This window comes from Sander vitreus, chromosome 10 (assembly GCF_031162955.1).
Source record: "Sander vitreus isolate 19-12246 chromosome 10, sanVit1, whole genome shotgun sequence".
NCBI lineage: Eukaryota > Metazoa > Chordata > Actinopteri > Perciformes > Percidae > Sander > Sander vitreus.
The window spans coordinates 33348368-33363477 of NC_135864.1; the positions used below are offsets into that span (position 1 = coordinate 33348368).

A 15110-nucleotide genomic window follows, 5' to 3' on the forward strand; every position below is an offset into this window, starting at 1 on the left:
CAGCCATGTACTCTTGCATTATTCACATCATTCAATTTACACTGCCATCCGTGTGTGTCATAGCAATGAGCTGCAGTTAGCAAGCCCTGTCATTACTACAGGAGCTGTCCTCCCCTTTCTAACGGCTGTCTTTTGTATGCCAAACTCACTCTTATGAAAGGGAAAAGTTCCCTTCAAATGTCAATGAGTCTCAAACTACTACTCGGGGCCATGTCCTTATGTTTTTGCACATCAACAGATGAAGTCCTTTATGGGGGTAAAGGACAAGAGGGTTAGGGAACAAGGGCAACCTTAAGATAAAAACAGTGAAATGCACACAATACAATTCAATAACGATAAAATACTACACTACATGTGGAACAAAGGCTACCAGTTTCAGTGAGGTGTAATAATCCTCCTCACCTATGGGAGTGCTGTGGAGTAACACTTGCTCCAGGTTCCGTCCGTCGTTGTAGAGAGCGAGGTGCCAGGTGCCGGGGTCCATGTACTCTATGAAGCCAGTTTCCTGGAGGCCGCTCAGCAGAAGGCCTTTGGGAGCTTTGGCAGTCAAGACGGGATCAGTCAAGGACCTGGGCAGCGCCTTCCCGTCCAACAGTTTCACAAAGTCGAACTGGACACACAATCAGACAACAGCAATATCATCCAATTGGAATAGGCACGACTGGAAATGTACTAAACCTGGATAAAAGCTAAGGAAATTGTCATTGTGCAGTGGCGTGTGGCTGCTGTTTGGTGAGCTTTGTGAATCTGCCAATTGAATGCTTTTGGAAAACCGCCTGCATACAAGAAGCTGGGGGAATAGCATTAGATGTGGATATCAGATTTGAATTGCGAAACAGGAATCCAAAAAATAGGAAGCGAAATAATCGTCCGTGGCAGCTCGGTCCTCTACCAGACATGTTCCACAGCAGCTGGTCCAACAACTTGACGTGCTGCTAATAGCACAGGTAGACTTTAACCACCCAGGTTTTTCAAAAGGAACGACTATTATTTCATTTGTCTAAACCTTTCTGTTTCTTTCTCACCCTCTTTAACTTTCCCCACCACCCTCATCTCTCCCTCCCCTCCACTCCATCCTAAAACCTTCTTGAACTAGCAAGCACTCGCTGAGTCTTATTCCCCCTGAGGACTGTGTGTCACACTGGTGTCAAAAACAGCTAATTAGACCTCTTCATGCAGGCGAGAGCAGGGGCGCACTGATGTTAAAAAGCAGATGACTCACTGTGTGTTGAATTTTTGTCTGTGTAAGTGCTTCTCGTATGGCATAATGCTGTTCTACATGGTGTACAACGATTGCACGTGTGTGTGTATTGTTTTCTGGTAACGTGTCTGAGAGACATTATTTACACTAAGCGGACTAAATCAGAAATCACAGTTTCCTTGTTAAAATGACAAGCATCCACAATTTGAGTTGCTTTTGTTAACATCTCTGTACACATAAGGAAAAATGGCAAAATATTTCTTCTTCTTCTTTTAGTTGACAAACATAAAAATGTTAAATCGGGTATGGCAGACAAAGCCTGATTACTCTGCTGCACCTTTGTTTTCCATCATCTCTAAGTTTTAATACAGCCAAACTCACAATTGAATTGTTCTCATTTACATATTTTCCGTTTGTTGTCAGAACAAAATAGTGATTTGTTCATGGCTCATAAAAGCTACCTGTTAAACAGGCAGACAGCAAGTCCTGCTCTGCTGCACACAGACGTCAAATCATTATTTTGTGCTCGCAAAATTGTCTGACAAAAACATAAATACAGTTTATTGACACTTTTCTTGTGTAATTGGCTTTACTGGCATTTAAAATGAGTGATCACAGACAAGGTTAGAGGTGACAGGAAGTCATTTTTTTGACTTCTTACTGCTACACAACCCCTAACCTGTCTGAGCATGCATATGCAGTAGCAAAATGACCAAAATGCATCCCCCTTGTTGCCATCTTTTTTTCATCCCCACTGTCAATCTTAGAACCGAACTGAACAAAATGATTAGAATCAGCAAAGGGATTCGCAATCTTAATCAATCTTCAATCGTAATATTGGCTGAAATTGTGGTACACGATAACACAGGTTGAGTGAGCATGCAGGCAAAGTTGAGATCGCTCAGAGAAGGGATGTTGAGAGAGCAAGAGAGACATTGCGTGTGGAAAAACGGCAAACAGACAAATACATTGAGCACAGAATAGATTTTTGTTTGCTCAAATTAAATAATTCTTTGCGAGAAAATATTTTCTCTACAAAATACAATTTATATAGCAAATATAATGCCATGTACATAATTCTCTTTGATCATCAAGCACTTGATGTGAGGCCAGAATTTTCAAAAGTTATCACTAAAAAACAGCCTTTGTGTGGATGAAAGGCCGGAGAGAAAAAGGCGCATTAGTGTGGATGTGGTACTTCAGCAAACAAGCCCATCTGGGTGAACAGCATGCTACAACAGGAGCCTCCTTTACCTGAGTGTGTGTAGGCGGTATGTTCCTGCGTCCGTAGACCCCTAGCAGTGCGTTGTGGGAGAGAGAAAGGTTGAACTTGATGTAGGTCGGATGGTGCACAGTCAAATGAAACCTCCAAAAAAGTCCCGGTGGGATTGCCTGGCTTTGCTGGGTTCCAATGTCCAACTCTCCACGGTCGATGGCCCGGCCTCGCACCCATTTCTCTGCAGGTAAAAACCACGGACAGGAGATATTGTTTAGTCACATACTGCAGATTTGTCACGGTAGACAGGGAGTTCTATTCAGTATCAGAGGGAGCATTTAATAACCAACCTGATGTCTTCAAACATCAGTGTGATCAACTGCCCTCTAACGAAGTGAGAGTATATACACATCAGGAATGACTGAGCGCTGGTGAAATCCTGCTTTTCAAGGGACCCTGCTTTGGCAATGCTTTGGATAGGCTCTGCATAAAGATGAACTGCTTTAGAAAGGAAGTGTTTTGTCTGAGAGCAGTCTACTGGGGCTTTGTCATGTCTTACATTAGCATCGTCTAACAAGAAAGAAAGAGTGTGTGTGTGTGTGTGTGTGTGTGTATGTGTTAGCATGTGTGTAAAAGGAGAAAGACAGAGAGGTGGATGAGAGAAAGCAAGGAGGGCAGGGGCAAGCACGAATTCACAAACAGCGCCACAGCACACAGATAGTGTCTTGAGTGAGAGCCTGTCTTTGTCTGTGAAGAGAATAGGTCTTTCCAACAGTCCCCTGGCCATCAGCTCCTCTCCTCTCCATAAGCTTTTTTATCAACCACCAGGCCTGAGTCTTTTGTGTAGAGGAGCGGGCAAGGCTCTCCAGACCTCTTTGTGTCGGCCTTTATGGAGAGATATATCTCTGCTTCTAAACTAAGATGGAGAAAATATGGTGACAGAGGGGAGCCAGCCGATCGTTACGGCCACAAAGGCAGATGAACAGTTAGGGGCAGATTCATGGACGAGGCCGCTCACTCTCAATCTATAATGCCTGCAGCTTTACCACTCCATTATGGCGACACCATGCCCACCCACAGGCTTGCCGGCATATATCACATGTACTGTCACACAGATAGGGAGGTGGAGAGTGCAGGCCTGTGACTAGCTCCTGTTTCTACTGACGCTGTTGTCGGTCAGTCCACCACCTTGGTTCAGACTGACATGTCTCAACAACAACAAAGGAGCCCAATTCTCCCACTCGCCCCTTGTTTTGTGGCCTTGGTTTGCTTACTGAATATAATGTCTTTCATAATGCCTGCATGATATTTCAGGTCATTCACGGGTTAAATTACAGATTGTGTGAGCTCGTTCCAATCTGTCGTCTCCAGCACACTTATGACACAAGGGAATAACATCTAATCACTGGCAGGCTGAAGTGCATGAGCCTGAGTGTAGTGTGTAGAGGACCGCAGATCTGGAATGTGCTTGATGAAAGCTTGAAAATGTCGCATTCTGTCTCCATCTTAAAAAAAAAAAAAGGAAGGAAAAACTGCTTATAACATAACATTGATTATTCATTAAGTGTTATATATGAACTGTCTTGTGTCTATTGTGAAATTAGTTTTTTAGTGTTCATTTTATTGTATAGTCTGTGTTGTATGTTTATTGATATTGAGCCCCTTCCGAAAAGCTTTTAGTACCTTATTTGGGGTTCCCCATTTCACACCTCATACATACTGTATGATCATTGTACAGTCTGAAATTTTAATGATCCAATAACGACATGAAACTATTTGATGGATTGTAAGGAATTTCGTACACGGAAATTCATGGTGCCGAGAGAATGAATCCTAATTACTTTGGGGATCAACATGACTTTTGTTTATCTAGCACAATCATGAGGATGTCATTTGTGGTTGTGAGTGAACTGTCTCGACAATCGGGTGGATTGTCATGAAATTTGGTACGGACATTAAATTCCCTCTAAAGACATATTGTAATAACTTTGTGGATCATTAAAGTTTTCATCTACTGCAACCATCAGGTCAGAATTTTAATTTGTTAAATACTTTGGTTAATGACCAAATACGTGCACTAATGATGACATTCCCATCAGCCTCAACTGTACTTTGTATTTATTGTTAATAAGTAAATATTAACATGCTAACACAATAACCTAAGATAGTAAACATGGTAAACATTACACCTGCTAAACAGCAGCATGTTGTCACTGTGAGCATATTAGCACATGACATGGGTGGATAACCAAACGGGCCTACAGGGGCCAAAGGCCTTAGAGGGCCCCTATAAGCTAGAGCCTCTGTGTGATGTCACTATTAACTTTGCTTTTCTTGTGTCACAGTCAAACGGCTTAGTCATTCATGTCAATAACAGAGCCCCAAAAGTCCTACTAAAAACAAACTTAAGGAATAGTCTAAATATTCACTTTGAAGATGTCACAAGAAAGAAACCAGAAACCCATGAAACCAGAAACCATGATACATTTTAAGTGAGTGTTTCTATGACTCATAATCCGCCTGTGCACACTGATGTTACCATTTAGCTTAAAACACAGAGCTGCTAGCATGGCTGTAGACTCTTTGTCTTATTTCTCTCCAACCAGAATTCGTACCTTTAAGACCTACTCTTACAATGACTGTTAAATATCATGCTAATAAATGCCAAAGCATTGGATTTTTCTTTTTTATCTTTCATCTCTTTTAGCTTCTTCTGCTTTGGATGATGGGATTGAAAAAAAAGAAAGTAAAAAGTAAACTGATTAATTGGTTAATTGATTGAACTAGACTGAGCTGTGACAAGAGAGCAGGATAGAGGAGGAGGGGGGGAGACAAAGGGAGAGAAACATGAGAGGGGCATGAGAACAAAAAGAGAGTTCAAAAAGGTTTGAAATGAAAGGTGTCCTGTGTAAAGCATAAATTGCCACTAAAATCGCTAGAAAACCGAATAAAAGCAGCTTGGCAGAAGTAGGGTATGCATTCATGCATTTCTGTCGAGTCAACCTCAGCAGTCTATTCCTTTTAATGCTTTTCCTCACTCCTGTGCATTGGCACGAAAATAAAGGCCAGCAGAGGGATGGATGTCCAAAGGAAAGCAGCCTTTTATTCAACAAAAAGATGAATGGACATGAATAGGGCATGGCAGTTGGCAGAACACTGGCAGGCAGACAGGCGAGCAGGCTGACTGGCAGCCAGATGAGCAGGCACGTCCTTCTGGTGCTAATTACTGTATTGCCCCTCTATATGACGCAACACCAGGACAGAAAGCGGCGCTCAGGTCAGCTGCGAGGATGGGTGGTGGAGTATGTGGGAGACAGGGGCCAGGGAGATGTAGAAGAGAAGAGGAGGGGAAGAGAAGAGACGAGAGGACCATGTCCAAAGAGGAGGTGTTACAGCTGCTGATGCAAGAAAGAAGAAAAACCCTCCTTGCATCTCTTTCTCCCTGTGTCTCCACAGCAGAGCATGATACTGCAGCTCCAGTAAAATAAGGAGTGAAGGATCGAGGCATTTTGGGAATCCTGCAGAAACCAGACGGATCGCATGGTGACTAGGGCTCCTCCAGGCCTCCCCAGCTGCTCAGATTACTGCTGTCAATCAATGTGTTCCACCAGCACCGGAGCCCCATGTCTCTCGGCACAAAGACCATTCTCTGAAAATATCTTTCAAAACAGAAAATCTCCGTTCATTCCTAATTGGCAGCCAAAAGAGATACAAGCTTAAACAAGCCAATATGCAAGCAGGGAGGTAAAATTCCTTCACACCTTGCTATCTCGTGGCTTTAATAAGCGAAAAGCAGCTTGAAATTCAGACCTGCTATCGGTTACTTACGATAAAAATAAATGGCATCGCATAAATCTCTTCTTGTGCTTTTCATCATTAGTTGGCGGCAGAAGCAAGCTGTAAGCAAAAAAAATGTATTAAGGTTTATTTCAAAAGTGTTGAGCTTGTTTAAAGGGGGGATGAAAGTGTTATTTGTGTCTGCCATCAAGCCCAACGTGCCCTTGATGGAAATGATTGAGGGTTAGTGGCCAGGTCTGCTTAGAACCAACATACTGTTCATATAATAATGATGCTGCATCAGCCAATTATACTGGCAGTGTGGCATGGTGTGCACAAAACACAGCTAATGCACTCAATGACACTATTTGACACCTACAATATGAAACACATATTGTACATATATGCAATATTTTCTCCTAAATAGGCACTTGAAAGGTTCCTATGCCACAGGACATCTGGGCGTACCCCATTGCTAATGACTAGCTGACATCTGTATATTGTCATCCGTCTTATAAAGTGTATGAATCTAAAAGTCAGTGTGAGTTTGTTCGTAGGTCTGTTGTCTGTCTCCAAGTGTTTTGTGCCTAGTGTGTGTGTGTGTGTGTGTGTGTGTGTGTGTGTGTGTGCGCACCAGGCCAGCGAAAGAGATTAGCTACATTAGGACTTGGGACACAAGGTCTAATTAATTTCTCTTGCCTACGGGTTATTCGGGTAAAACAATTACACCTGTAATCTATTTTCAAAGGAACTAAACTGTCTTTGCAATTAATGTTATTATCCCTCAGATTCTAATGAAGCGAGAACAGACTAAAAGTGCAGCTGAGGTCTTGGTGGCGGGACATGTCTGGGGGGACCGGAACTGTGTGCGTGTGTAAGTCGATACTGAAGCGTAGGCCTGTGTGTGAATCTCACGCACATTGGTGCGGACAACATTAATAGTGTTCCAAATGCAAGAGAGATTGAGTTTGCCGCAGGATGAATAAAAATATCACAATGGCCAAGGTCTCTATAATTACTTGGATTCAATTAAGGGCCTTTTCAGCAGTTGGTTTAATAAGCTTTCAGCCTCCTCTCTCCACTCTGCAGCCTAATGAGTGTCAGTCAGAGTCAGGAGAAGATAATGCTCTTGGCCTTAGAGCCTTCCATTACTCTCTCGTCCTCACCTTCTACCATCAAGCCTCGGGCTATGTCTGTGACAGGCAAGTCTGCCTATTCACAAACTCATTCCCTCCATGACACTCTGAGTGCACTTACATCGTTACACCTGTAATATGTGATTCATAAATTGACACATGGAGAAAGCACTTGTGTGTGTGTGTGTGTGTGTGTGTGTGTTTTTGATTGCCCTCTACGAAGCTCGTAATAATCTACTCTGGGCAGAGGCCTTGAAGGAGCAAACCATGTGTGTGTGTGTGTGTGTGTGTGTGTGTGTGTGTGTGTGTGTGTGTATGCATGCTACTCATTTTTAGGGATGTTACGTTACCAAAAATCTAGTATTCGGTACCGATACCAACAAAAGTACACAATACTCGATACTAAAGTTGGTACCACGGTGTGTGTAAAAAAGGAAGAAAATAATAATAATACTTAAACATGAATTCCTTTATTTAAACTTTTTTAAGGATTCTTCTTCTTCACCCAGAAAAAGAAAAAGGATATTGAAAAGAGCAAGAGACCGGCTTTTTGAAGCGTGAAGGCTACCGTAGCTGTAATACGTACTTTGAACTACGTGGCGCGAGAGAGTTGATTGCGATATATGATCTCAACGCTAGATGGGAGAAATTCCTACACATTTGTTGGAACCATCCAGTAGTGGGTTAAACATTATCTCTTTCAAGCAAAGGGTTTTCAGCCGACATGTGCTCCGAGACAAAGAAGCCGGGCCTAGGTGGGAAAACCACAGCCTTGTCACCAAACTCCCACAGGTCACCCCAAGGAAAAAGATCACAAAATGGCCGAATGACCACGAAGAAGTGGCCAAAGTGGTCAAAACTCTAAAAACTACAAGCTTGTAGTTCACACCTCCTCGGAGATCTCTGAATCCCCATTCGCTTAACGGCCCCTGAACACAGCATGGGGCCTTAAAACCTTTGGACACACCTTTTTTTTATCGTCTTCCGCTTGTGGCTCACGCTGCTGCAGGAAGCACACGAGCTTGTGCTAAAACTTCTACTTTCTGGAGAAAGTGGATTTATTTCTAGGTGAACTGGATCCTGGAAACACACGTCGTGTTTCAACGTTGCAGAGAGAACAACACGTTCTCTAAAAGGAAATCTTCAAAGTCGACTCCGGCTGGTTCCCCGCTGTCCCAGGGACCAGCAAAGTTTCTCCGTGCCGCTGACGAGCGCACGGACTCGTTCTGTTTTTCTGTGGAAATCTATGGACAGAAACAACGAACTGCACACCCAAAGTAAGAGGCTTCATAGTGTTCTGGGCAGATTAGAACAGGGTGTGTTTTATTAATGAGTAATTTGCTATTGCTGCTATTTTGTGTTGCCATTAATGTGATCTGACTAACCCTAACCCTAATACAGTGCTATTGCTGCACGTTTTGATCTATTAATCTGATGGTGACCGCTGTGCCCCATTATTTGCTGTGAATGTATCATTTGATCACGATACTTGTTAATGATGTGTTGATTAATGTAGCTTGGTAAACTGTAAATGCTACATTGCTAGCTCCTTCCACGGAGTTTAGGTACTGTACACCGGAGTGGTTATAATGAACGCCCCCTCAGTCAGACGAAATTCTCAGAGTCTGCCCTAATTTCACGTTAGTCCAGGCATGAGTGACTGAGAGGGCTGGTCATTATCGATAACCAAGATCTAAGTATATATCTCTTTCTTTCCTCTTTTCTCTAACCTCTCTCTCTCTCACACACACATATATATGAACACATAGCTAGCTACACACATGCGCTAAGGTGAGCAGCTGGCCAACAGCTAGTCACGTAGCTACAGAGCGCACACTGCTTAACAACCGCGCTCCTTAGGGTGTCCTTTGTCTGCAACACGTTAGTTTGAGAGCTAACTGGCTAGCTTAGCCACGTGGAGCCTGTAACGCAGCCCACTGCCGCCCTCTTGGGGGCTCAATAGCTTTTGTGCAGCTAACACATAGCCTAGCTTCAATGAGCTAACGGCTAGCTAATCTGGGCGTAACCAAGCAACCCCCGGGTTTCGTTACCCCTCCTCCTCGCACTCACTCACTCACTCTCTCACTCTCTCACTCACTCACTCACTCACTCACTCACTCACTCTCTCACTCTCTCACTCACTCACTCACTCACTCACGCTCTCATCACTCTACTCATCACTCACTCACTCACTCACTCTCTCTCTCACTCACTCACTCTCTCTCTCACTCTCTCACTCACTTACTCACTCTCTCACTCTCTCTCTCACTCTCTCACTCACTCACTCACTCACTCACTCACTCACTCACTCACTCACTCACTCACTCACTCTCTCTCTCTCTCACTCACTCTCTCTCTCACTCACTCACTCACTCACTCACTCACTCTCTCACTCTCTCTCTCACTCTCTCACTCACTCACTCACTCTCTCACTCACTCACTCTCTCACTCACTCACTCACTCTCTCACTCACTCACTCACTCACTCACTCACTCACTCACTCACTCACACAGTGTCTCTCAGAGACATGCTGGTTTTGTTTGTTTTGTTGTACTTAAAAGAAACGTATATTGGTTTTAATTGACCAAAGGATTATTGATTGGCCATTGGTAATTTTGAAGTTAATCAATTCTACTATACTTTAATTAGCAGTTGTCTGTGGTTATTTGTGTACTTATTGTAATAATTGCTGGTTGAACACAGGTCGTTGCTCGAACCTCACCCTTCCCTTTGTTCCTTTAAAGAATCAGCTAGATTAACCAAGTTAAGATCTGTATTTTAAAGGGAACACCACTAATGAGACTATTTCACAGTTCAATATTGGCCCCTGAAGTTTCAGGGTGGTGCCCCCGTTTGTTGATTTGATACAGTTATTAATAACCATATTCATAACTTTATTAATATTGATCAAACATATTTGATAATTTGCCAATAATTGGATCTGTACACCTACGGGTACCCAACACATTGGACCTTTGACTTATCGCCACAGGAGATTCACCTTTTGTCGCCAAAATTAATCTGCAACCTTCACGTTGCCTTTTACCTGGCTCACAGTCACCTTTTGTCAGCTAAACTGAACTGCAACGGCTGCTGATATGACTGTAATCTTCACAGTGCTCTGTACCTGGAGCACAGTCCTTTGTTGTAGCAGAGCCAAAACGTAGTGTCAGTGTGTGTGTGTGTGTGTGTGGTAGAGTGAGTGAGAGAGCGACGGGGGTTACTGTAGCTCCTGACCGAGTACCGACTTTGTCTGTGGAGACGTAGTGGAGATGGAGAAACAAAGTGTCTCACCTGTTCTTTCTGACCACGGTCAGAGGAGAGCTGTAGCAGGAAAAGTTAACCCTCTCCTCAATTTCATGTTGTTCACAGAGAAGGAGCAGCCGAAAAAGAGTAGAAATGTGACACTACCACGCCACGGCCAAGCAGACCTATCACAGTTGTTGCGGTCTGCGACATGCAGTTACATTTCTGGGAAAGTGCACGTCAGGCTACGGCGTAGGCTACGATGTGGGGTCAGTATTTACGCGTCCCTATGTACAACCTACAGCGAAGATTCAACCCAGAACTATAAATCAAGCTTTAGTGTGGTATTGACCTTTGAGCATTTCTACCACAGAGTGAATTTTCCTTCTTACATTGTTTAATTTTAAGGATTTTTAATAGCTCTGAAGTATCCAGTATTTCATAAGAATTTTTTTTTCTTTTTAAGATAAAAATTAAAAATTAAGTCAGAAAAAATGATCAGAAATGTGTTTTTCATTCAGTGTTTTTTATCATCTTGAGATCCCTCATGCTTATTTTGGAACCCCAACCAACAGGTTGGGAACAACTGTTATAGAGAAGTACAATGCAAAAATAAAAACATTATTACAAGTAAAAGACATGCCTTTAACATCAAAGTAAAAGAAGATTTATTATCAGCATATTCACTTAACGTTTCCAAGTAAAAGTACTTATTTCTGCAGAGAACTGGCCCATGTGATATATAATATTATTATATGCTACATTATTAGGTTGTTAATACTGATGCATCAACGCGGAAAAATTACTAATTTCAACTACTGGTTCAATCTAAAAAAAATGTATGCCATGTATTGATGTGTTATGTATTGCTGTGTTATGTAACTAGTAGCAACAGTTGCCAGTAGTGGAGTAAAAAAGTACAACATTTTATGTAGTGTGTATCAGTATGAGGTAGCATAAAATGGAAATACCCAAGCAAAGTGCAAATACCCGAAAACCCCATTTAACCCCTTTTGGCCAAACTATGGCTAAAATATAGTAAATATTTGTTTCATCAAAAAGAAGTGTTAGTCCGTTTACCAAGAAGATAATAAATGACTTTGATTTTTTTTTTTGCCTTTGATGTCAGAGTCAAAGATATCGATCTAAAACTCTCAAATGTCAAGAGTGAGCATGACAAAGCCCTGTGCCTTGCCATAACATGTGTCATCTACACTGTAAATACTGACTGCAGCCTGAAATTATGTTTAATTTCTTCAGCTATATTTGGATGACATGTTTTGAATGCAGGCTGAGTAGCAGACAGAAATGTTGCTGCTGTTGGGCTTTCTCAACTTGAGGCGCTCAAGCAGGGGGTTCACTAAATGATCTATAATTTCTCTGCGTGTGTGCCTGTGTGTATGTGGGTGTGTGTGTTACATCCTGAGACTGTATCCCAGCGTGAGAAAATCAATGAGACCAGTGTAACAGGGACCAGTCCATCTGCATTTGCACACATGCACCAGCAGACGTGCGCACGCACACACACACACACACACACACACACACACGCACATACACAAACAGCTCCTTTTCCCACATACATGCAATATGCACACTCTTCTGTACACATACACACTGCTCAGCCTCTCTCCCCTCTACTCGCTCTGCACGCAGTCTAGAATATTGATGTGCTCTTTAAGAGCCCTCCTCTCTGTCTGTGTCACATTCCATCCATCTACACACAATTTCTAACCACACCATCAGATAGAGTGAAAACAATTCAGCACTAACTCTCCTTTCATACACCCATCGAATAGGCTCAGATGGCATTCCACAGGCTCCCCGTTTCATCATCTTCACATTATAATGAGGCAATATGCCGCTCTACTGTATGTCAGTTTGTATCATTTCATATCATTATTATATCCGGCGTTCCACGTTGACTGAAATATTATTCTCAAACTTCAATGTACTTCATTAAGCCAGGAATTCCACTGACAGAAAATTTCTTCTCCGGGCACTTCTGCTTTCATCTGCACCAGAGGAATTTTGCTGTATATGTGGGCATGTCCGCGTGCTCGTATGCATGCATGTCAGATATAGAAATAGAGTAAAGGGAAGGGAAGAGAAAGATTGAAGTGTTGGTGCGTGTGCCTTCACACATGCACATCAGCCTGAGGTTGATTATCATGGGGTGAGTGGCAATTAATGTAGTACTAATTAAGCGAGGCTTTTATGTGTGGAAGACTAAGAAGGGCTCTTGGTGATCTGTGGAACTGCAGTAGAGATAGCATGAAGAACATAAAACACAGCACGCACAGCTTGACAAGACACTAGCCATACACAGATGACACAACGTGTCAATTAGTTTCTAATGCCGCGCTGCAAGCTGCCTCGTAAGGTAGATTACAATTCTGCTGCACGGGATCCGGATTTCGGCGAAGAGCCAACAAATCAAACAGAGAGCCAATCGTAATGGCATTGACGTTGACATAAAACAACAACGACACTAAAAATACAGGAACAGAGACACAAGCAGATTAACACCTTCCAATCATTCCGTTGAGCTCGTTTCATCTCTCCCTACTGTGTCATCAGTTTATATCAAAACAAGCAGAAACTGATAACTATCCTCCAATCAGTCTCCTCAGCCATCTTTATGCTCCTGCTGCTATGTTGGTACTTGTGTTTATAGCAGCGCATCAAGAATAAAATCATTGATTGCAGAATTACAAAAAAAGACAATTTTTACTGCTTGGTTTCTTTGTGTTGTAGGCAAAAGTCATGGAAATGGCTAATAAGTTGTTTCATGAAAATTATGTGCCACTTTTATGATAGATACCTAAAACATATTTTATGTACATTGGTATCCATCAATCATTCATCTCTCCTCCCATCACTCTCACTCACTCTTTCCTCATCCTACCGTGTCCTGTTTTTATCATTTCCATTCCCCGCAGCCTCCTCTCACCATCCTTCGCTGTCTAATCTAGGGGATTGTGTGGTCTCTTGGTGTGAGAGGTGATGGGTAAAGCAGGATGAGTGTGATAATCTGCCACACTGGATTACAGCCTAATCTCTAATCTCTCTGGCCCTCCTCTGCCGGGGGACCACCTCCACCGTGCCAATTTTATTAATCTGAGCCCCCTGCACCAACAGCTTAGCTTTGCCCATTTTGATTTCCCAGCTTCCATCAAGCACATAAAGCAATAGGAGTTGAAACAATAGATTGTTGTGACGCAACACTCGGAAGTGAATTCCATGACCCCTACGCGCTCTATCGGAGGATTTAGCTACTGATGAGAGTGTTAATCCTCAGAATGTGAGGATTCATCAAGAATAGTTGCTTTAGGGATGTCCCAGGTTGCCTAAATTGCAGCGGGTTGCAGTTTGCCTCTATTAGTGCTGAACATGGGCTCCAACGCCATCCAATGTAATATCCATCAGAGTGAGTCTGTGAAGGTTGCTGTGTCCTGCCTGACTTCATGACCTGGAACACTCAAAATTAATGTCCCATGTCATGGGGTTAAATTGGTGTTAGTAATTCCGCTGGCTAGTTGAGAGACGACACGAGTGAAGAAAGGCTATTCCAGTCACGTACTGGCTAAGAGGGAACATGATTAACCAATTACCTAGCCTTTCTAATAAATGAGTAATCAGTTCGAGGCTGATCTCTGGACTGATGTCTCTCTATCTTATTGGAACATTCATTGTGCCGAGTGTGTTATGTATGCAAGCCAGAGTCCTAATGCAATAGAAACTGATTGGAATTCATGCCAATAGAAATATAGTCAGTCTCAACATGTTCCAATTACATTGGGGAGAACAAGTATTTGATACACTGCAGATTTTGCAGGTTTTCCCACTTACAAAGCATGCAGGGGTCTGTAATTTTTATCATAGGTACTCTTCAACTGTGAGTGACGGAATCTAAAACAAAAATCCAGAAAGTCACATTGTATGATTTTTAAGTAATTAATTAGCATTTTATTGCATGACATAAGTATTTGCTACATCAGAAAAGCAGAACTTAATATTTGGTACAGAAACCTTTGTTTGTAATTACAGAGATCATATGTTTCCTGTAGTTCTTGACCAGGTTTGCACACACTGCAGCAGGGATTTTGGCCCGCTCCTCCATACAGACCTTCTCCAGATCCTTCAGGTTTCGGGGCTGTCGCTGGGCAATACGGACTTTCAGCTCCCTCCAAAGATTTTCTATTGGGTTCAGGTCTGGAGACTGGCTAGGCCACTCCAGGACCTTGAGATGCTTCTTACGGAGCCACTCCTTAGTTGCCCTGGCTGTGTGTTTCGGGTCGTTGTCATGCTGGAAGACTCAGCCACAACCCATCTTCAATGCTCTTACTGAGGGAAGGAGGTTGTTGGCCAAGATCTCGTGATACATGGCTCCATCCATCCTCCCCTCAATACGGTGCAGTCGTCCTGTCCCCTTTGCAGAAAAGCATCCCCAAAGAATGATGTTTCCACCTCCATGCTTCACAGTTGGGATGGTGTTCTTGGGGTTGTACTAATCCTTCTTCTTTCTCCAAAC

At 42.8% G+C, this 15110-nt stretch overlaps 1 protein-coding gene across 1 annotated transcript in view; it reads right to left on the reverse strand.

Annotated features, from left to right (window-relative positions):
• tenm1 (teneurin transmembrane protein 1) overlaps positions 1-15110 on the reverse strand; it is a 171899-nt gene that overhangs the window by 86322 nt on the left and 70467 nt on the right. The window contains exons 6-7 of the mRNA XM_078261227.1: positions 2456-2658; positions 403-610 (exon numbers count right to left, since the gene is read on the reverse strand). Of these exons, the coding sequence (XP_078117353.1) occupies positions 403-610; positions 2456-2658 (411 nt within the window). The remainder of the gene's footprint in view (positions 1-402; positions 611-2455; positions 2659-15110) is intronic.